The sequence below is a fragment of the Microtus pennsylvanicus genome, chromosome 4 (assembly GCF_037038515.1).
Source record: "Microtus pennsylvanicus isolate mMicPen1 chromosome 4, mMicPen1.hap1, whole genome shotgun sequence".
In the NCBI taxonomy this organism is placed as follows: Eukaryota; Metazoa; Chordata; class Mammalia; order Rodentia; family Cricetidae; genus Microtus; species Microtus pennsylvanicus.
Window position 1 is genome coordinate 75,190,196 of NC_134582.1, and position 23,236 is coordinate 75,213,431.

The 23,236-nt window shown below is 46.3% G+C and overlaps 1 protein-coding gene across 7 annotated transcripts in view; it reads right to left on the reverse strand.

Moving 5' to 3' along the window:
* Positions 1-23,236, reverse strand: part of Ntrk2 (neurotrophic receptor tyrosine kinase 2) — a 326,602-nt gene that overhangs the window by 179,097 nt on the left and 124,269 nt on the right. For 4 of the 7 annotated variants that reach the window (XM_075969427.1, XM_075969428.1, XM_075969426.1 and 1 more), the window contains exon 13: positions 15,224-20,008. The exons of the other annotated variants lie outside the window; for them this stretch is intronic. In XM_075969427.1, coding sequence (XP_075825542.1) covers positions 19,971-20,008 — 38 coding nt within the window. In that variant the 3' untranslated portion in view covers positions 15,224-19,970. Of the gene's footprint in view, positions 1-15,223; positions 20,009-23,236 lie in introns of those variants that run through there. 7 annotated transcript variants of the gene reach the window in all.

Consider the following 23,236-nt stretch of genomic DNA (forward strand, 5'->3'; position numbering starts at 1 on the left):
CAAGTGTGTAACAACTATGGGCAAAGGGAGATGTTAGAAGGAGAAGAAGAGGCGTTTGTGGAATGACAGAATTACAGAGGAATTTTACTTCTTCCCTGACAAATTTATATATGTTTTTTTTAAAAAAAAACACAGTGAACGTGTCATTTTAACAATTTCTGAAAGCAATGAATTAAGAATATGAGCATCAGAATTAATCAGCATTGAGAGCTGCTTCCCTGTGTGAAATATTAAGACGAGGCACGGATTAGATTACTTCCACCTAACAGGGGCAATGGACATCTTTTTCTCAGGGCTCTGTTTTTGCAAAAAAAAAAAAAATTCTTTCTGTCTTACAGACTCAGAACAACTCCAAGAAAGATAGATACAAACAAATCACATATACACTACACATGCATATTAACACTCAGACACCTATTCACACACATTCACACACTCACACACATACTCTCACGAAAACACTCTCTCTCACACACACACATAAATCTCATAATACTCACATATACTTGCACACATGCATGCACACTACACATGCATTCAAACTCATGCAAACTCACACTTGCACACGGTCTCATGCACACATTCATGCAGAGACTCACTCTTATACACACTCACACACTGGCACACAGTCTCACAGACACAGTCTCACACACTCATTCACACACTTACACACACAAACATTCATACATGCACACATATACATACACACTGCTTAAAAACATGAGCCAACTGTCGGGAAGTTTGGTGACACCTCCCGAGTGCTGCTTTGGGAAGTGTCCCTATCGTGCTTCTGACCAGTGTTACTGAAGCCCAGATGCCTGTCGAGGCTCACTGGCAGTCCACCCGACTTAGGACAGAATGAATGGTGCAGAACTCTACAGGTTCTGTGCGAAGGTGACCAAGATGCAGGGAATCCTGGGTAAAGCCTTCACCCTCGGGTGCATGAGCAACAACACGGGGGAGGTGTGAAAGCAGCAGAGCATGCCCAAATCCACTCCGCTTGCCAGTCAAACCATGAGAATCCACCGTCAGCACAAACCGCAGCTAGAACTGCTTACCTAGTCAGGGCACGAATGTCCAGAGTCAGGCAAAATGGATTATCCTCAACTACCTTTATTCTGGAGCCCTGAAGCTTTGTCCCCGATGTGAGATTTGTCTGTGTACTGTATTCATGTGTGTGCGCACAAGCTTCTGCCCCATGTGTGCTTGTGTGGAGGCCAGAGGGAGACGCTGGGTTTCTTTGGCTATAGCTATCTACTTAATTTTTTGAGACAGAGTCTCTCGTCGAAGTTGGAACTTGCTGATGTTGTTAGGATGACTGACCAGAGCTCCAGAGCCTCCTGCCTTCCTGCACAGGATGGCTGGCCAGAGCCCCTGGGAGCCTCCTGTCTCCCTGCCCATTGCTGAGGATACAGGCATACACCCCTAAGGCCAGCTTCTAGTGTGTATACTGGAGATGCTGATCCACATTTTACCTACTGAGCATCTTCCCAGCCCTGACCCAGATGTTCTGAAAGGTACATTCCCAAGAATTCTCATTCCCCCTCCTCTCCAGCCCCCATTGACAGATGAGAAACAAAACCCTGTCAGATCCAATGAGGGAAAAAGACCTCTGCTATCTCTTGCGAAAAGTCAGCAGCAATTCGGGGGTCCCCAGATAAAAGAAAAATATGGCATTTAGTGAAGAGCGGTAAGTGACCCCATCCATCAAACACAAAATGTAAGTGCCGTAAATCCCGGTGCAGTCCCAAAAGGCGTCTGTAGACCTTCCATCTGTCTGGACTGTCAGGAAAGAGCGCACAGGACTGAGGTGTGTCCCAGCACAGTTTCCTGTCACACCTGGTCTAGTGGTCTAGCTAGCCTGCAAGTGTATGAGTCGGACATTACCTCCCGTGAGGCCAACAGAAAGGATATTATCAAACCAGAGCCTGAGAAGACCCAGGCAGTGAGATAGCTGGCTTAGAAATCAAACCATTTTAAACTGCAGCCTCCCTAAGGACAGAAACAATCCACTCTTGAAAACCAAAAGAGGTCACCTAACATTAAATGTGTTTTGCTTAACCTTGTTTAAAAAAATCTAACAAAACTCTTCACACAGCCTGCTGGCATTAAAAACCAGAACAGTTTATGTTCTGTAAAAGTTTGTGTAAAAATACTTTGTTTTCTTTTTATTTCTTTTTAAAAAGCAAAAGACAGTCCTGCTTAGGCCTGCCATGTCCCTTCTGTATTAGTCTCTGCCCATTATAATTGACATATAGTGATATTTTATTTGTATTTTAGTAAATAAAGCTTGCCTGAAGATCAGCATACAGAGCTAAAACCACTAGGGGCCAGGAAGTGGCGCACATACCTTTTATCCCAAGACTCAAGGCCACCCCAGGGCTACACAAGATTGAATCTGTCTAAAAAGAGAAACAGAGCTCACACAAAGGTGATCCCAGCACTCGGGAGTCACACACCTTTAATCCCAGCAGTAGGGAGGTGGAGACAGAAGAGTTAAGGCTGGGCAGAGAGAGGAACATAAGGAGGGAGGAGACAAGAGCAGTGAGTCTGAGGTTTGCAGGAGAGCATGGCAGCCTGCTGGGCAGGATCGCCTCTTTGTTTGTCTGAGCTGGCTGCTTTGTTTTTCTGAACTTCAGCTTGAACCCCAATATCTGTCTCTGGGTTTTTACTACTCGCGCTACATTGACACACAGAGCAGGAATGTTCGCGGGCTTCCGCATTCTGCCTGTGCACTGGACTTTATTTTGCCAGGCAAAACAAACAAGTGAAAATTTTCATTTGAGTTTCCTTTTTTTTTTAAGAAATAAAATAATATTCAATCACATGTGGGAGACGGCTTTTGTTGTTAATGAGCGCGTTTAAGTTCTTCTAGGAACAGATAAAAGATTCATCTGTAGGTAAGAGTTTCATCCACAGGCTCGACTCTCCCTAAAGAGAAGCGGAATTAGGGAGAAGCAGCATATTTATGGGAATTCAAAAACTTCCCTGTCACGAGAATAAATCCAAAAAGATAAAATTTTAGCTTCAACATAAAATGAAGTTATAGCTCTTTGACAAATGAGACTCTTTGTTGTCATGACAACGGAGCCTGTTAGAGGTGTGCGCCGAGAGGCCTGTCCATGAGTCAGGTGTTTTAGGAAAGGGTTAAAGCACACATTTCTAGACCATTCCCCAGATAAAGTGCCAGAAATGTGATTACAGACATTTGTATCAGTCTACTGTATAGCACGATAGCTCCACTTTTACAAAATGTTAATTAAAAAATCTATTAAATCTGTGCCCCTTGGAGAGAAATTAATATCACACCTAAGGTTGGGAGTCAACACAGCTCAGTGGCTGAGAAAATTGGGCCGGTGGAGTCAGAAAACGGGCACTAATCTAGAAGAGTGTAGAGATGAGGCCGCCTCCCCAAAGGAGGAAGGCTGAGGAGGAGTGCACGATGCCGCGAGGTATCTGGAGCCCCAATAACACGGGAAAGTAATCAAAGACTTGGGATGGAGTTGGAGAGAAAAAGCTGGAAGGCTGAAGTTAGTTAGAAAGACAAGTTATCGGCAGCTTCCAACGAGGTCAGGAAGAAAATGAGAATTAGATGAAAACTCAGATGTTAGAGAACTATTTCTGAAGGCCAACATCGTGACATTCCACCCCAAGGTCACAGGCCGGCTGCTACAGGCAGCTCTTGCCAGGCCCTTTGCTTTCTTTTCCAAATGTGAGTTGTCTACCAACACGTGAGAAAAATCACATTTCACAGAAAGCCAGTTTTGCTTCTCTCTGAAAAGCAGGTGACGTTAGAAGCCATAGGCTGGGATTCCAGACAGCTGGAACTGAAGTCTGAGAACGCAGCTCCATGCAGACAGGACTGTCGTCCACACCTCTGGGCCCAGGACTCAGTCAGGACTTGAAGAAGAGGCAAGACGCTGGCAGAATGAATGAATGAGCAGTGGTCATGTCTGCTGGAGGGCTGCCCTCTCTATCCTGCCAGCTCCTGTCTCTGAAGCTATTTTCCTCGATGCTTTGTGCTGCACTGTGAGGTGGGACACCCGTGTGAGGCGGGACACCCATGTGAGGTGGGACACCCATGTGAGGCGGGACACCCGTGTGAGGTGGGACACCCGTGTGAGGTAGGACACCCATGTGAGGTGGGACACCTGTGTGAGGCGGGAAACCTGTGTTATCTCTCAGTGGGAATTTCCATAGAATCCCCTCTGCTGGCCACATATCTATACTACTGAAGAAGGTGACAGTTCTCTCAGGTTCTTTAAAGACTGTTAGGTATAGCCCCTAAAACTGAAGTTCCCTTAAAGTTTATCCTCATAACTCATGCTACACTGTGACGTCATATAAAATCATTCTCCCAAGCCCTTGTGATACCAGAAATAAAGAGGGGCTTTGGGTTTGTAAGTCTCCACCATGTGAAGCCCCTTAGGGGCTGTGTGTTGAGAGTGGTTTCCAGAAAAATGCTTCCGGTCTTTATTCGTGGGACCTGATATAGTGATCCATTCAGAAGAAAGTTCCTCTAAAACTGTCCCGAAGCCTAATGACAAATCATTACTAAAGAGAAGAGGACACCGAAGCCAGAGAGGATAACACAAGGACAAAACCAAAGAGTGTAGTGGTATGTCTACAAGCCTACGAATGCCAACAATTGCCAGCAATGACCAGAAGTCCAGGCACCCCCTAGATGTTAGAAGATGCCAACACCACCAACACCTCAATTTCAGCTTCTGACCTCCACAACGAAGAAAGAGGTTTCTAAACAATATCACCAAGCTTGTAACCATGTATTGCTGTGACCCTGAGTGTCTAATTTGAAGATATTCCTACCCTATGTCAGAAACACCCCCCCCCAAAACACACAGTTTGGATTGTCCTTTAGGTAGATTTGACTTCACTTGAGTTCTTAAAACTTAACATATTGCTGCCTCTTCCCTGAGCAACTCCCTATTTCTAATGAAGCCTTTCAGCCTGAGGTCTCACAGAACCTGAGGTCTCACACAGCCTCAGCCACAAATGTTCCCACGACGTAACCACAGTGACCCAGTTAGGGGGTCACATATGCTTCTTTTAGTTCATTTGAAACCCATGATGATGTGGCTGGAGCAAGGTGTGTTTCCAATCATGCAACTGCATGAAGCTGGAGAGCCCCCCACCCCTCACACACACACACTCTGCATGCTACGTGATCGGACATGAGCAGTGCTAGTCCAGTAAAGAGACACAGCTTCCTTCTGTGTGCAGAGCTGTATCAGCTCCTGGGAGGCGGTTGCGAATTGAGCTGGTCGTGAAGTCTCTGCCACCGTGCCCTGCAGCTGCACTTCACATACTGCCAGGCGGCTTATCAGACGATTTCCCATTTAATTCTCCAGGTCGCCCAGCATCATAGATATGTGTCGCCTCATTTTGTGGAAAAGAAATCGTACACATGGAGAAGCAAGGCCCAAGGCCAGAGTTTTTCTGTGACTGGATGGCAGGACTCTGACGGAAAGACCTATGGGGTAGAGGGAGGGAGAGGCTTGCGGGAGCATAAGGCAAAGAAACTGTGGAACTGGGTGAGGGTGGTGCATGGGAACAAAACGGCCTGGAGCTTGAACACCCTTCTAACGCACTTGGACGTGGGGCTGGATAAACGACTCAGCAGTTAAGAGCACAGGATACTCCTGCAGAGGGCCAGGGTTCTGCTCCCAGCACCCACACAGTGACTAACAACCAGTTATAACTGCAGTTCCAGGGGATATGCGCCCCCTCTGACCGCTGCAGGCACCAGGCATTCCCAAGGTGCACACACACATAGGCAGGCAAAATGTTGGTACACATGAAAGAAAAGAAGTAAATCCTGTAAGCGGCATCAACATGCCTGGAGTCCACCGAGCTACATTCACAAGTTACCAAGCTAAGGGTGTGTTAATGATCAGGGCTGCACTTAGGTCTTGGGATGCAGGCTCAGTGAATGGTAAGAAGGGCCAGGAGGTGTTCCATGAATTCTAATTGGCCTTAATAATAAAAACCTGGAGTCAGATATTAGTGGGTGAAAGCTGAAAGATCAGTGAAGTAGAGCAGCCAGGCACTTGTTCTTACCTCCACGAAATCCTCAGGCTGAAAGGGGTAGGTAGCCTGTGTACAGATCCTCGGACTGAATGCCTTGAGTTCCTGTCTCCGCCCACCTTATATGCCTCTCTCCGCCCAGCCATAACCCCTGTCTCCCTCTCCCTGTGCTGGGATTAAAGGCTGTGACTCCCAAATCCTGGGATTAAAGGTGTGAGCCAGGCCAGCCTTATTTGTTAGACCACAAACAGAGCATCACCACAGAGGTGGGTTTCAGCCTCCAGTGTGGATGTCATGGAGAAATGAAAGAGTTTGGAGGTGGGAGAGTGGAAAAGGTCTACAGGACACCAGGGAGGAAGCTTGAGTTCACGGAGAGCAAACCCTCCAGGCTAATCCAGAAGAATGGATTAGCAGAGAGCACAGAGCCCGAGCACAGAACACCTGCTGTGTAGGCAGACAGGTTACATCCAGTTCTCCACGCCTCTGGGATGCTCAGTTGGCAGATAGTGCCCTCCACTCAAGACTGTGAGGAGGCACCGAGCCTGAAGGACGCAGGCTGACTGTCCAGCAAGGTCACAACAACCATGACTTGGCATAAAGACGGTTTGGTTTGGCTACTGGGGAATTCTAAAAAATGCCATGGGCGTTGCCAACAGTCAGAAACTGGGAAGTCTAATAGAAAATCCCAGATCTCACTTAAAGTTGAAAAATTGAACTTATTTTCCCCAAACCTGTATTTCTATACAGAAAGTAGAACTGGAGCTGAAATGGCTCCACCCTGTGCACTGAACCAGCCTTTGTCAGTTCTCCACATGTGCTCAGGATTCCTCCAAGTCTCTGCAGTTCTTTGAGTCTACAGCCAAGATTCTAGCACATTCTAGAAAACATTCAATCTAGTGTATAGACTCTGTATAAGGCCTCAATCCTGTTTAAAGCAATCCCCAGGGGAGCAGGGCAGAGTTACTGTCTAAGAAGATGCATCGCCGGTGCCTCCCCATCTCACCCACCCTCCTGGCAAGGCGTTGATATTCATCTCCATAGACTCTGCTGAGAGAACAGGAATCAATAGCAAGGGAGGCCACGCTAGGAAATTTGCTTGACGAGAAATACAGAATGAAAGAAAATCGGTGTGGTTTTAGCATGGAGGCAAGAAAAACAGAACCAGGCCTCAGTGTGCTGGTTGTTTCCGGTTATTAAAACAAAAGGCTGGTTACAGCTCACAACGGGCATCTTAAATGGTTCAAATTGCTGAAGTCAGAGTACGTGCCGAAGAGTGAGATCGGCTAAATACACTGGGTCGCTGAAGGAGGCAGAGGTTCCAGGGTGTGCTGGGACCCAGTGGTCCAGCATGGAGGGTGTGGGCACCGTCCTGATGACGTGTGCTGTGCAGATAGTGGGAGAAGCAGATTAACCAGCTCATCTGTGCAGTGGAGCTCAAATAAGTGAGCATCTTCAACAGCCTCTGTGAAGGGTGCTCCTCACAGACCCAGTAACAGAGCGTGCCCGACTAGAGCCTGTGCAGACGTACACTGCCGTCCATCCCCCATCCGCACTGTCCTCTGACTCCCATCCTCCATCCGTACTGTCCTCTGCCATCCATCCCCCATCCGCACTGTCCTCTGTCCTCTGCCGTCCATCCCCCATCCGCGCTGTCCTCGGCCGTCCATCCCCATCCTCTGTCCTCTGTCCTCTGCCGTCCATCCCCATCCGCACTGTCCTCTGCCATCCATCCCCCATCCGCACTGTCCTCGGCCGTCCATCCCCATCCTCTGTCCTCTGTCCTCGGCCGTCCATCCCCCATCCGCACTGTTCTCTGTCCTCTGCCGTCCATCCCCCATCCGCACTGTCCTCTGTCCTCTGCCGTCCATCCCCATCCTCTGTCCTCTGTCCTCGGCCGTCCATCCCCCATCCGCACTGTCCTCTGTCCTCTGCCATCCATCCCCCATCCGCACTGTCCTCTGCCGTCCATCCCCATCCGCACTGTCCTCTGCCGTCCATCCCCATCCGCACTGTCCTCTGTCCTCTGCCGTCCATCCCCCATCCGCACTGTCCTCTGCCGTCCATCCCCCATCCGCACTGTCCTCTGTCCTCTGCCGTCCATCCCCCATCCGCACTGTCCTCGGCCGTCCATCCCCCATCCGCACTGTCCTCGGCCGTCCATCCCCAATCCGCACTGTCCTCGGCCGTCCATCCCCCATCCGCACTGTCCTCTGCCGTCCATCCCCCATCTGCAACCATACTCTGCTTCTGTCCCTCCAACTGCACAGGGTGTACTTTCCCCAGGCCACTTCAAACCAGTAACTAAGACTGACAGTATGAGAGGGTAGGGCCATCCTGGGAAAGAGTAACTCCCAGGGGCTCTTCTGTTGTTCAAAACCCCCAGCAGCCCTGGAGAGGCCTCCGTAGTGAATGGACATCCCACAGCTTACCCTGTTCCCCCTCCGCCCATGCTCTGAAGGGCTTTCCCAGTTTGCAGTCTGGGCCTCTTGCTGATTTCCTTGGCTTCCCATCGTCCCCCTCTCTCAGGTTTCTCCTGGTGAAAGCAGAGCAGATCCAACCGTATCGTGGTGTCAGAGAAGACCCGCTTTGTCCTTTGAAGGTGTTCATTGTCCAGTCATGCATAGTGACTCACATCTGTAATCCCAGCACAGTTCATGTGGAGGTAGGTGGATTACTGTGAGCTGCAAGCCATCATGGGATACAGAGTGACAAGAAGAGGAGGAGGAGGAAGAAGAAGAGGTTAAAGGAAGAAGAGGAGGAGGAAGAAAGAAGGTGCAAAAGCAATAAATAGTAAGAAATGTCTATAGTCTGCTCCGCCCTACCATGGAGGCCCCTGCGACCACATGCTGCCGACACTCCAAAGAGGGAAGCGCTTCTGGAGTGAACAAACAAGTGGGCGAATATGCCCCAAGAACTGAGGATAGGGTTAAGTGAAAGAGAAAAGCAAAGAAGGGTGAGAAAAAGAGGAGAAAGAAGAAGACAATCTCTTAGTTTTTCCTCCACTTGCATAATTGTAGTTCAATTAATAAAAAAAAACACCAGAGAAAGATATTGGGGTTCAACCTGAAGGTCAGAAAAGCAAGACAATCAGCCACTGACTCTTACCTCTGCCTCAGTCCGAAATGGCGATTCTGCTTCCAGGATCTCAGAAAGTGTGGGAGACTTACTGCTCCCTACCTGTAAGAGACTTACTGCTCCCTACCTGAGAGAGACTTACTGCTCCCTACCTGAGAGAGACTTACTGCTCCCTACCTGAGAGAGATTTACTGCTCCCTGGATCAGTTTTGCGCACCCTGTTGTGCTTGGCTTCTCCTACTGTTCTTCTGGGTCAAATACTAACTCTGCAAGGAGCTACTGCTCCATTGTTTCTGTGTTCTGAACATTCTGACTTTTCTGCATGTTGCATTTTCACCTGGCCATTAGGCCGTGATTAGGTTGCCTAGTAAGTTGTTTAGTTACCTGTATACACAAGAAGAACTTCCTCGTTTCCCTTATCCTGTGTGTATCTGGATTATTCCCTTGAACAAATGAGACTTGATCAGAATCCTGTCTTGTCTCCATCTCTTGTGTCTCTTGTCCTATCCATCCCATTCTCACTCCCCTCTAGGGTCCTGGTGACCCCCCCCCCCCGCTGGGACAAGAAGGAGATTGTGTGAGAGCTGTCTCCTCCCTCTCTAGGGCTGTGATTAAAGGCGTGCACCACTACCGCCCGGTTTCTATGGCAAACTAGTATGGCTACTGGGATTAGAGGTGTGTGCCACCACTGCCTGGTCTGTAAGGCTGATCAATGCAGCTGTTTTACTCTCTGATCTTCAGGCAAGCTTTATTTATTAAAATACAGATGAACTATCAGTACAGATAATTCTCTGAGAGAATGGGACTGCGGGGACCCCATCACCTGAGCATGCTGTTAGGAAAGGTCTCAGAGAGGCTCTGTCTTCTGTCTTCAAACTTGCGTGGGGGGGGGGGTGGTCCTCGGAGGACTTCTGATCAACAGGTCTTTTGTGGCCACAGTGAAGGCTGGAGATTTGTCATCACCTATGTCCTAACCCTCAACGTTTGTTTCCAGCTTTTCATTTGCTGAGTGACGCAGAAAAAAAAGTGGGCTTCCTGCGTGAAATTTATCTCATGCCAAGACAAGCAAGAATACGGAGATTAGTGCTATCTGTCTCTCTGTCCCTCTCCCTCTCCTTCTCTCTTCCCTCTCTCTTTTTCCCTCTCCCTCCCCCCTGAAGGGTTAACATTAAAAGGGAGGCTTCAGGCTGGTTATTTCATAACTCAGATGGAGAAAGGAAAGGGAGACAAAATCAGCAGCATCATGTATAAGCCCTGGGAAGTGGAAGTTTCCGAGCTGCCATAAATAAGGACAGGAGTATTTGCCAAGTCAGAGGGCTTGCCAAATTTGAAATCCACTCAACCCTTACATTTTAGAATCCAGAACAGAACACTAACCTTGTGGGATTTATAATAATTTCTTCTCAGCAAAGCTTCTTGTTATTTTTTTTAAAGGAAAAACAAAACGTAAAAAAATACAACATGGGAAGGTTTTTATTTTAATTTTTTAACTATATGGGAGCATTGTGGGTAGTGAGTACCATGGAGATGATTAAGTGGAATGGTCTACACACTGTTATTAAATCTAATTGAGTCAAAGAAGACTGGAAGTATGCAAGAGCCCTGAGTGTGCATGTGTGTGCATGAGTGTGTGCTCACGCATGTGCATGTGCGTGCACGAGTGTGCATGTGAGTGTGTGCATGTGTGTGGATGAGCGTGTGATGTGTGTGTGCACGAGTGTGTGCATGTGTGTGTGCCTAAATGGTCTCACTAGAGCTTTTCTCTCTCAAACACAAACTCGACCCATATGATTCCATCCAACCAATTAAACATTTTTAATGCATAAAAATTAGATATGAAGAAGTGTACTGGATGGAAAGACAGTGAGATTAAAAGTAGAGGAATTATTTAAGAAAGATAAAAGCATGTATGGGAGGGGTTACGTTAAAAGGGTAGAGATCTTCATATCAGTTTATACAGAGTTAGGATGAATGCCAGTAGCCAGGCAGGAAGTATAGATGGGGCAAACAGGAGAATTCTGGGAAGAGGAAAGGCTGAGTCTGTAGTCATCACCCAGATGCAGCAGAAGCAAGATGAGAATGCCTCACTGATAAAAAGGTACCAAGCCACATGGCTAACACAGACAAGAATTATAGTCTAATTTAAGATGTAAGAATTAGCTAATAAGGAAGCCTGAGCTATTAGGCCAACCAGTTTATAATTAATGTAGACTTCTGTGTGTGTGTGTGTGTGTGTGTGTGTGTGTGTGTGTGTGTTTTGACATGGAATGGCTGTGGGACACAGTGGGACAGAAACCTCTGTCAACAAAGGGCACAAATGTGGACTATATCCACATAAAACCTGAGAGATCTTGGGAAATAATTCTATACACAAAAGAACAGAATTAAGCATGGCTTCTTGGTAGCAGCATTTTCTCAGGTTTGCTCTCTTTGCTAGAAGCAAGTGTGTCTCATTAAGAGAGGCTTCCTGACTCAGCTTTAGCTAAAAACTTTGCAGCCCTTTTAAGAGACCCTGCCCCCAAACACTTAAATGGTGTTTATGAATAGCTAACAGCATGCTTCTTGGTGATGGCATTGACCTTGAAACTCCATAGAGTTGTGGCAATAAACATAATTCCAGCTGGTATCTCTGCCATGAGGCTAAACTCTCAGAAAGCTAAGTAATAGGGTGGATTCAGCCGTCAAAGCCATGCCTTTAATCTTAGCAAATTAAAGACTCATGTGGTCAGAAAAAGAGAGATATACAGTAAACATAGATTTGGATGGAGAAAACCTCTAAATGGTTTACAGTGTGTTTAAAAATATATGTAGGCTTGAGACAGAAAAGAAAAAGGATAAAGTCCCTAAAAAAATAGAAAGAAAGGAAGGAAGGAAGGAATAAAGAGAGTAGTTGGGTGTGGTGGCACACACCTTTAATCCCAGCACTTGAAAGGCAGAGGCAGGTGGATCTCTGAGAGTTCAAGGACAGCCTGGTCTACAGAGTGAGTTCCAGGAAAGCCAAAGATACACAGAGAAGCCCTATCTCAAAAAACCCAAAATTAAAAAGAAAAATAAAAAAATAAAGTTTAAAATAAAGCAACATAAAGATGAAAAATACACAGAGAGTCTGGATACTGTATGTTATTGTGCTGTCTTTGAATTGTTTGAATGCTGAGGAAGGAGCAACAGCTACTAAAAGACATTTGATTATAAATGCTGCTGGATTAATTCAACATATGTATTTTGAAAATGCCTTAACTTTAAAATTTAAGTCAAAAGATATTCTACTTTGGAGAAGATATTTTGTTTTTGTTTCCTCAGGAAATGAGAGACTGTGAATTCATTCTGGATTAAGAAAAATCAGGTTTGATCAAGGAAGACCCTGAAAAATCTCCAATAGGAGCGGATGGCCCAGATGTCTAAATTCTATATCCAGAACAGCCTCAAGACTGAGAATATCAAGACTCACAGGATACTCCAGTAAGGACTTGATCATAATTCTAAATTTTCCTTAGGTCCCCATAAGATTTTTAGCACCCCCAATCAGCAGGAAGTAACCTGAGAAACTGTGCCCATATTCCCCAAAAAAATGGATTGTGGATGTTTGTCTTTGTTTAGAGTGTTGGTTACAAGTTGTTGTGGATAATTATCAGGAAAAAAGCTAAACAAAGGAGATTAGATTCAGAGTTTTTGTTTTGAAAAATGGGGGAAGTTCTGTGGGACAATGGTCTTCTACCCTGTAAAGATTTGTTTCTTGTATTGCTTTAATATAATGCTGGATGGCCAGTAGCCAGACAGGAAGTATAAGTGGAGCAACCAGAACAGGAGAATTCTGGGAAGAGGAAAGGCTGAGTCTGCAGTCATCACCCAGACATAGAGGAAGCAAGATGAGAATGCCTCACTGATAAAAGGTACCAAGTCACATGGCTAACACAGAAAAAGAATTATGGTCTAATTTAAGATGTAAGAATTAGTTAATAAGAAATCCTGAGCTACTAAACCAACCAGTTTATAATTAATGTAGATCTCTGTGTGTTTCTTTGGGACTGAATGGCTGTGGGACCAGGTAGGACAGAAACCACAGCCAACTCTGGGTAGAGTGATGTACATGAGTTAAAGGGACAAGGGACAATGATGAGGCAGTGAGAATGATGGCAGGGCAAAGCCTTTACCACCTCTAGCGATGGCTGACCATTTGGGGACAGAGCAGTGTAACAGCCACTACAGGCCTGTATATTGCTCCTGGTAGAGCAGGTCTTCCATGCATAGAATGTGCCAGGCATGTCTATCCAGCCTTCTCTACAAAGACATGCTGACATGCCAACTGGTCAAGTGCTGGGAAGCCAACACAGGCTGGTGAAACTAGGGTGTTGGCTGGAGCTGCACAAACTCACCTGAGGCTGACTCCTCGTCTTCATAGCACAGAGCATAGCCTACATTTTTATTTAACAGATTACACTTTGATGAGGATTATTAAAAAGAGATAGAAGGGTGGAAAATAAACACAAGAGATGTTTCTCCTTCCCTCCTTGGAAACAGAATAAAAATATCAGAAGGAAGGAAAAAGCTTACTGCTCCTTAGTTTGTGGTTGGACAGAGATTTTAATTCAGTAGACACAGACTCTGAGATCTTGTGGCGCGGGAGATGGGCTTGACCAAATGACTGGAAAATTAGCATATGCCCTTGGCAGTCTCTCCCAGTCCTGGACTGCCAGAAGGGGGTGTCCATGTGACCATTCACTGGGAGGCTGCTCTGCCTCTCTGTGCTGCAGAGGCCAAGAGCTGCATGCAGCTCAGGCATTTTGTGACACTTTGCTCTGCTGTCTGGGTCCCATCCATGGAGGTAGCTGGATATGCCCTTCACATCCCTTCCCGTGACACCCAGCCCTGCTAAGGCATTCCCTTGGGATTGCTCATGAGACAGTGAAACTCCTGGAGGAGGATGAGCAGGGCTGGAGATCGATGGACAAATGCTCTTGATGGCAAATCCACCATGAGCTACGACGTAAAATGCAAATGCGTCTGGATTCCTCCCAGGTGATCGGCACTGAAAGCTCTTGGTACAACTTGCCTCATGCGAGAAAAATGTCAAAGCAGGTGCCAGGTTTACCATCAAGCCACACTCACACAGCAAGACCTGCAAAGGGTTCTTGGGTGGCACCAACACCTGAGGGCTTCATGAGACTTAGAGCCAACACCTTCTCAGGGACTGGGTAGCCTGCCTGGTGATTCACTTTTGTTAAGAATGATCTCTGTTCAATTGCCAGGGCCAGGAGGGGTGACCACTAAACCATGGAAGCTGTACTGTTTGAATAAGTACCATAGTGCTGTGAGGAGATCTAGGAAGCATGTGGAATACTGTCTGGCTCATATTTGCAAAAGCAACACCCTTCACTATCATCACCGTCCTTTAAACCCTGTGGAGAGCCCCTTTTGACTGCAAGGTAAAATAAACCTAAGTTAAGCACTGTTGGAAATGGTGATGCTAATCCCTTCTGGGTGAGAGGTGGCGGCAGACTCAAATAAGCCCAAGATGCAGTCATGGAAATCTTATTTTTAGTCTGTGGCCAAAGGGGGTATGGGGAAGGGAAGGTCTGACGAGACTATAATGGAGACACAGGGACGCAAAGTGTGGGCAGACAGGACAGTGCACATCTGGTTGTGTCTCCATGGTCACCACCATCCTTGTATTCTCCTTCCTATGCCATACAAGTTGCTCTGTGCATCTGAGCTCTAGTTGCTTAGTGACTGACAGGACACTGTGTGTCCCCTTGCTGGTACAGAACACCCAAGTCTTTTCTAAAGAAAATAAAAGTTTTGTTGGGAAAAATCCCACAAGACTTCTTAATAGACTCTGTACCAAATATACTTTAACCAATGAAAACAATGTCAGAATCATCAACCATGCCTCTTGTATGTGTAATTCTTGTTGATGGAAACTTTCAAAGTCCTTCCCTAGCTATGACTTGTTCCAGAGTCCACAGTGGGTGGGATCCCTCAAAATTCTAGGTGACATTTCTCACCCCCCAATACTTCAGTTCTGAAAACCCCCAGTGACGCAGGGCTGATGATGTGTGTTTGGGGGCAGGAGACAGGGTATGAGCTACAGAGAACACAGGACACATGGAGAGGAATTATAAAACTTTATTGGCTTGTTAAAGAAATGGATGGATCCAGCAAGTACATTTATAGTTTAACCACATTGTTAAAACAGCACTTAGAGTAAAATCTTTAAAGATGAGAGGCATTGTTTACAGGAAATGTGGAAAAGAGCCTTGAAAACCCAGAATATTATAGGGGGAAAAACAGGCATGAAAATGAGTCCCGGGCTGCCTCTGGATTCCGGTGGATGGATTTGAACCTGATAGGGTTGGGACTTGGGAGTCATCTGCTGCTTCATAGCTGTCTCTAAGTCAGCTCCTGAATGTATTGCTAAGTAAGTTGGGGGGGGGGGGAATTCTGGTTCTTTTATTTGTTTCTTATGCATTTCCTTCCCAAGAAAACTAAAACTTTGAATGCAGACAATAGCTTATAGGGTGGGGTCCATGTGGCTCCAGCGGCACTGGCTGCCCTGAGATGAGAGTCTAGATTAATGCAGAGTGAATGGTCTTAAGTCATGTCCCGGTAGCTAGGAGGCCTTTGTTCCCGAACACCAGAACAAGGAAATGGCTAGCCACCCTGGGAAGATGCCTCTACAGCACAAATTGTCATATAGTTCTCTGGGCTGGAAATTCTGTCAATCTGATTTAAACCTGGCAGCACTCACCCCAGAAGCAATTTAGATTCAGGAGTCCCTCAGCTGTCCCAGGTGTCCTTAGGTAAACTTGACCGATTGCCAAGTATTGAGGGTATGTGGATGGGGCAGAATGCTCTTAATGGCATCTCCTGAACCAGATGTCTTGGGGTCAGATCTTCTGAGCTCCAGGATCCCAGGAGCTCTGTCATCATAATGTACAAAGGCTGGTACAGCCCACACAGCTGGAGGCAGCCACTTCCTGAGCTCCCTGCTATGTGGAATCGCTCCCCTTCAACAGAGCCCTCTCCGTGAGTCTAGAGTCTAGACCAAACAAGATGAAGTGAGTTTCAACTAGAGTGTGAAAGAACAAGACAGGAACAAAGGGAGGAACTCTAGACAGCGCTACCAAAGCAGGTGGAGGTGTGGATCACCCCCTCATGGAGACGGGAGAGTCAGCACAGGGTTGAGAGTCTAGTTGCAACAGGAAAAGAAAAGTTGAGTGTGTTACAATTATGCAAAGCAGCCGATAAAATCAGAAAACATTCTTATCATGAGGGCAGTTTAGAGACAGGGAGGGGTAGCAGGAGCAAGTTCCCTCTCACACCCAGCGTTCCCTGAAACTGCATCCCAGCCACATGCTCCGTCCCTTGCTAACTGCACCCCATGTGCAAGAGTGGTCTGTGAGTACAGGCTTCAAGACCCTAGCCATTCCAAGCTTAGTTCAGCAGCCAGAAGAGTGAGGAGGCCAAAGCAGAATGAGCTGTTGTTCCTTGCTGTGGGGCAGGGCTGACTGGGCAAGTGGAAGAGAGAATCCCTGAGCTGATTCTCTCTAACGTCCTCTCTCCTGCCCTCTGAGGGACAGCCCTTCTCCAGCCTATGACTGTCTGTATGTTGGCTGTTGGCAAACCCAAGATGGGGTGTCAGAAGACATTTGTTACTCCATCTCAGCTGCCTAAGGGCCTCAGAGACCCCATCTGCGGTGGGTCAACAAGCTGTGGGACCCCATCTTTTAGAGGTGATGTGCCTGTTTTCCAGTGACCAAGGGCCATATTAAGTCCACTAATGACGCCATGAAGATGGGGTATGTATTCTCTCACCTCCTTCTGCTCTCCGAGGCAGAAGAGAAAGAATTTGTGTCAGGTAAGTCAGAGGGAGGGGCTTTCTCAGATGCCTCTGCCCTTGGAGGATGGTGAGAAGGTACTACCGTGAGAACAGCCGGCAAGGTCAGCGGCCTGAGGTCTCAGCTAGGTAGGAGTCACAGGGTGACAGACAGGTGTGCATCCCTGGGCTGCTGAAGTCCATGTCACAGCTTGCTTAGCACAGCTGTCAGTGGTAGGCAGGGAAGAGGTGAGTGCAGGGAAAGGCAGACATACAGTGAGGAACAATGGCTCTGTCGAAGACAGAAGGAGCGAACTGGCAGCCCAAAGGCAGGCTTTGTTGGCCTACATAATGTTTTAAAAATAACTGAGCCAACTTTTTAAAAATAGTGAAGTTTCACATAAAAAGCCAGGTTTCACATCTTCTTTAGGGAATGAGAAGACTTGGAAACTCAGGTCCTGTTCCCTGGGACATGGTTGGCTGGGCTAGGTGACAGCTGCCCCCGGGGCAGGCAGGTGTGGACTCACCTAGACCACTGTGAGCGTGTAGGAGACTTGCCTGGCACTGCAAACCCTAATTCCTGAGGAATTAGAGACCCACAGACTTAACTCCAGCAAAAACACCGCTTCTCCCTTCCTAATGCTGTAAAATGAAACACACACCATTGTGACTCCCCCAAAGAGATTTCTTCTGGGGGACCAAAAAAAAAGCCAAGAATAAAGGAAATGTATAGAAAAGAAAGGCTGTGTTAGCAATGGTAGCCCTTGGTGTTTAAGAAAAGAAACAAAGAACACAGGGACCATATGAAACAATTTTGTGACAGCCACCTGCTTTTGTTAGTCCCTGGAAGATGCCAAGTGGCCTTTGAGATATTAAATTGCCTTATCTGTCCACTTCTTTATAGCTTAAAACAAAAATTACCCTGTATTCCTCCCAGCTGCTCACTGAAATGATTGCCTTGTTTCTTTCTGATCTGAGAAACTTAAAAAATGATCTTCAAATAATCCATCACCCTCTTATGGCTCCATGGAACAACAGAAAAGTTTAAAAGTTTCTTATTGTTTGGGGCTTTTTGTTTTGTTTTGTTTTGTTTTGGTGCCAAATGGCAGATATACGAGTGTTTGCCACATGAAGGCCCTGCCTGGCTGGCAGTTTTAATTTCATTTTCCTTTCAGGGGTCAAGATCTCTGCTATTCGCTGACCTCTTTGTAAGCCGACACCTTTGGGAAAGGCAGAAATTTTCATCATGGCAGAAGCTGTCACTCAGCGGCGGCAAGCTGGGCCATGGGAAAGCACAAGACACTGAGCCCTCCTTGTGCTGAGACCCAGCATGCACCTGGAGACAAAGCCCATGAGATCCTGGGGGAGCGCCTGGCCCTCTTCAGATACAGGCATGGATGGCCAAGGCAAATACTGTAACCCACAGACTCGCAAAAAACCCGAGTCCAGCGACAACATAGTGTAAAATACCACAGTATTCGTCTTACATCAAGTGGGGCCTAATGGGTTCTGGCTTTATTAAGATTGATGCCAAACTGACAAAGCATTCAAAACCCTTTCCAAACATGCTGGGGTTGTTAAAAGAAAAACCTGCGAATCCTTAAAGATAAACTACCTTTGAAAAGGGGAAATGCTAATAAGCTTCCATGTCAGCTGTGTTCTCTATGTGCTTGCGTGATAGAGTTGAGCGTGGATTTGAAATGAAATGTCCCAGACTGGCTCTGAAGGGGACCTAAAAGAAAGGAGTGTCGGAGGGGGAGGACAAAGCTACTGCCTGGTGCAGCCGGGGCAGGGCTCACAAAGCCTACTGTGGCGACAAAGTCAATGAGAGAGGGGTCTTGGGGTCAAATTAAAGTGGGCATAGTTGGGGCAGCAGCAATCGGTAGCTAGAAGGCTGCCCTCTCAGCGCTGAGGATGGTCACTGTAAAGCCCACATTCATTAGTAACCTGCTGCCTCTTTGCTGCTGGGGTCAGGACGAGCTTTCCTAGCCAGGCAAACCCAGCAGTAGGGCAGCAAGCTCCCGGGTACTGTCCTTAGACCGTGTGCTCCTGCTCACAGCGGGCCTATTCACGCTGGAAAAACCGCGGTTCTGTAATGCAAACAGCGTGCGCTGTGAGGCCTTCTTGCTGGGCAGACTCCAAAAAGACAGGTGGTTCGCAGTGGGCAATGAAAGGGGTCAAGATGATAACCCCCTACATGCATATAGTCTGCCGTTAGTTACACTCAGACCATGTTTAATCTAGATTCACATCCCTGGCCACGCAGCAGCTGCCGCCGCTGCCTCTAAATTCTACAAGCATGGGCTTAAGCAACCGTTAGCATTGTGTGCTCTGACACCTAAACTAAAAGTTTGGATCTCTGCTGCCAGCAAAGCAAAGAGCCTTTTAGTGACACCACAAAGTCCCCAAAGCATGGTGTATGCATCCTTAGCTTGTTTAGTCCCCGAGGTTGCAGGTAGAAATCACAGAAGTCAGTAAGGATTAGAGAACAGAAAATGCTGAAGTGCTACAGGCAGATTAGACGTTTAGTGTGCGCTTAGATCTAGCGATGACTTTAGATAGATAGATAGATAGATAGATAGATAGATAGATAGATAGATAGATAGATAGATAGATAGATAGATAGATAGATAGATAGATAGATGCATGGCTTTTAAACTTGAAAATCACCTTTAATAAACAGAAGCAATTGATGTCAGCACATTTCCAGTATAGTCAAACAGCACACCTTTAGAAGAGAGACGCGACCCAATGAGATTTCCCTTAGATTCTCTATTTGAACTACTGTAAGAAGAGGTGAATCTCAGTGCGTTCTTCCACTGCTTCTGAGCTGCCTGAGACCTGCCTTTGCCTTGGTGTTCCCCAACCACAGCTTACAACAAGCAGGCTGCAGATATCCTCCGAGAACCCCCATTTCCACCAGACACCCCCAAACAAGCGGACTTCCTGGGATCAGCAACGGGAGTCCCAGGAGACCAGCTCAGAGGGCGGCAAGCAACACGCGCCACAGCCCTCCTTTGTCTTTTCCTTATTTCAGCTACCCATCCAGTGGGATCTTATGAAACAAAACAAAACCTAAAAGAAACACAAAATGAAACATAAGTCATGCTCAAAAGAAACTCAACAGAAATTCACATGCAAACACAGTCACTTTAAAAAAGAACATAACACATCAAAATAAAACACAAAGTGGAATATGCTTTCAAAAGCAAGGCAATGCGTTCTAACCACACGAATTGGGATAATATGGGCATTACTTTATGGAGCAACTTAGTTTTAAACTCAAAACCAATTTACATGATACATAAAATGTGGGGACGAAGTGCCAGTGATTTCTGCACACAAATCCACCCACAGTTCTAGCAGACATGATCGGCTTAACAAAAGATGGGAATCTGAACACAATATAAACAACCCTTGGAGAATTCATGAGTATTTTCTTACGAGGACAACTGGTGTCAGCAGCAAGTATCTATTCAAACCTCGATTCTCTTTACTTCCCTAATTTCATCATCACTTCAGAGTGACTGACTCATTACTCAGTAGCTGAGTCCAAACACGGTTGGCAACACAACAACCGAGATATTTTTCTCGGGAATTCTAATATCACCTAAGTATCTGAATTCTAATATCACCTAACTTTAAGTATTTGCCATACTATATGTATGGTATACATATAAATGGAATGCCCATCATATATTATATATGATATTATATTATGATATACATATAAATAGAATGCCCATTATATAATTTAATATATAGCATTGGAACATGCAGCACACCACATATTATGTATGAATATATGTTACAGATGATTCATAGATGTATACATGCCATACGTTATCATCTATATTAGAGAGCAATTATTTGAGCACAGATGAACACACCAACTCTACAATAGATGATACAAGATAAGGAAGGTGGAATTCCTTGACTTCAAACGCCTCATTGCCCTACAGATGGAAAAGGATTATGTACAGTATTTATTTATAAACTTGTGTCCTCCGTGCCGGGTTCTCATCTAACAACTATGCCCCAGTGATCTTGTTGAGTTTTCCAATCAGGCCAATACGACACGTTCCACTATCATGCTCCCTTTACTGATGAGGAAACTGAGCCTAGAGAGTTAAGCAATGTGCCCAAGGCCCTACAGGATCCTGTGGTACAGCTCCAACCCAACCCAGAGAGTCCTTACACCACAGCGTAAGAAAGAGACAACAGTCCAGATTCTCTCTGAACATGGCTGTGGGAACCCAGGAGGAAGATCCAGAATTCTAATAAATTCTATGTGTTATTTTCATGGATCTTCATCCGATTCCCAAGTGGTAAAGTAGGCGGCCCCTTACTAGACACCCTTGTCCCTGACGGAATCCTCCGAGATACACCACTCCACTCAAGCAGCAGGTGTCTGGTCTGCCAAGTGTGGGGTCAGCTGTCTTCACAACAGTCCTTACCACCATGGTGGGTAGCATTGTTTACAGTAACATGGAAGAATCTACAGGGCTTATTTTCTGTGGTATTCACTGCCCCGCCTTTCTAGTGGAGAGAGAACTGGGTACCGACACCAACTGTCATTCATGGGTTTAATTGTCTGCAACCCTGGGAAGTTAGGGAATAGATGGAATGATAGTGAGTATTCCTTCCTATCAGACTCCGGTGGTTTGTTTTTCTCCTACTGGTTTTGCCTCCAGGCAAACACTAATGAAGCTCAGTTAAGAGTAAATCATGGCCCAGGGTGTGAGCTGGCCAAACTGGCAAGCCAACTCCTCAGTTACTCCTGCAGGTCTGAAGAGGGAAAGTCTTGAATTCCTTCCCACTGAAACAACAGGATTAATATAAGGATGTCAGGCTTGCCAATAAAAACAGGAGAAACTGGATGCTGGAAATAGAAGACCTGATCCCCAAATTAAAAGAAAAAAAGTTGTTGATTCAAGGTGCTCATTCCCCCGTGCATTCAATACGGGAGGGCGTTTCTATTTATTTATTTTTAAAGCAGCACAGGCTGCCAGTGCGGTCTTTCCGTTCTGAGTTTTTCTTTGCTTCTAGCTGTCATTTTACTGACCAAACCTCCCCATGGTCATGGATCATCGCCACCAGAAATTAGAAATTACTCCTCGAGATGCCACCTCTATTCACTGTCCTTTGTTCAGACCTCAGCTGCCTCTGCCCCTCCCTGCTCAAGCTGAAGCCCCGGCTGTGATCTTCTGCTTGCCTTTGGGGAGGTTCTCCACACACAGAAAAGGAGAAATCAACTCCATGTTCCCATGAAATAAAAACAAGTGAATACCAGCCTGCTATAATACTGAGCCACGAGCAGGGTCTCGGGCACTGATTCCCATCACCCCATGCTCCAAATCTGTAGGTCACTCTCCCTTTTTCTCATGCACTGTTGAAAAGCTGAAGAGATTCTCCCAAATATTGCAAAGTTAGTTTCATATAGAGTCGCTCTTCGTAAGGAAACATGCCCTCTTTCTGAGGACTGGCAATAAGGAAGAGGCCCAGCGCACCTATCAGAAGCCCCTGACTTCTACCCTCTCATGTTTAGGAAGAAAGAAAAAAAAAAACAACTCAAGAAAGGAACCTCAAGATGATATGAAACAATAGATGATTATTTTCTTCCAGCGAGGGGGAAAGTTTTTAGACCACAACAAATGGCTGAACATCTTGTGGGTTTAGCAGCCAAACGAGCTGTCTAGCTTATGAGCCCGAAATATAGATATTTTGACAATGTGACATTCTGAAGCATTTGCAGCAGTCCCATGGTGCATGGTGGTTACCGTGAAATCAGCCCCTCTACCAAAAACAACCCCTAGGAAACTTTGTCAGTGCTGTGTAGACTAGCAGCGCTGAGCGGGGTGAGAGCAGAGCTGCGCCCATCTCAGAAGGAAGGGTACAGCTGGAAGCAGAGAAATGGACACACGAGGCAGATAGACCCTCCCATCATCCTCTGCTGCTTACTGATGTAGAATCTGCCCCTTGGTCTCATCAAAAGGAAGGGTTGGAGAGGACCGTGGAAGCCAGCAAAGCCCTCTGCTTCTCTGCCATTGGCTCACAACCACCTTAGATATATTCACAGTCAAGCATGTACACATGTTCCTCCTATTACTCAGAAGCAATCAGCCATAAAATGGCAAGGATCTGCAGTACATTTAAATCAACTGCAATTTATCCAGAGCAGAAAGGAAAAGTGCTGAGTCCGAGGAAGCGGGGGAATGGAAGAAAGCTCCAGCTGCCTCCTCAAAGAGCCAATCTTATCACAGTCGTCATTTGGGGAGTTTTATCAGAAAGCCACCAACTTGA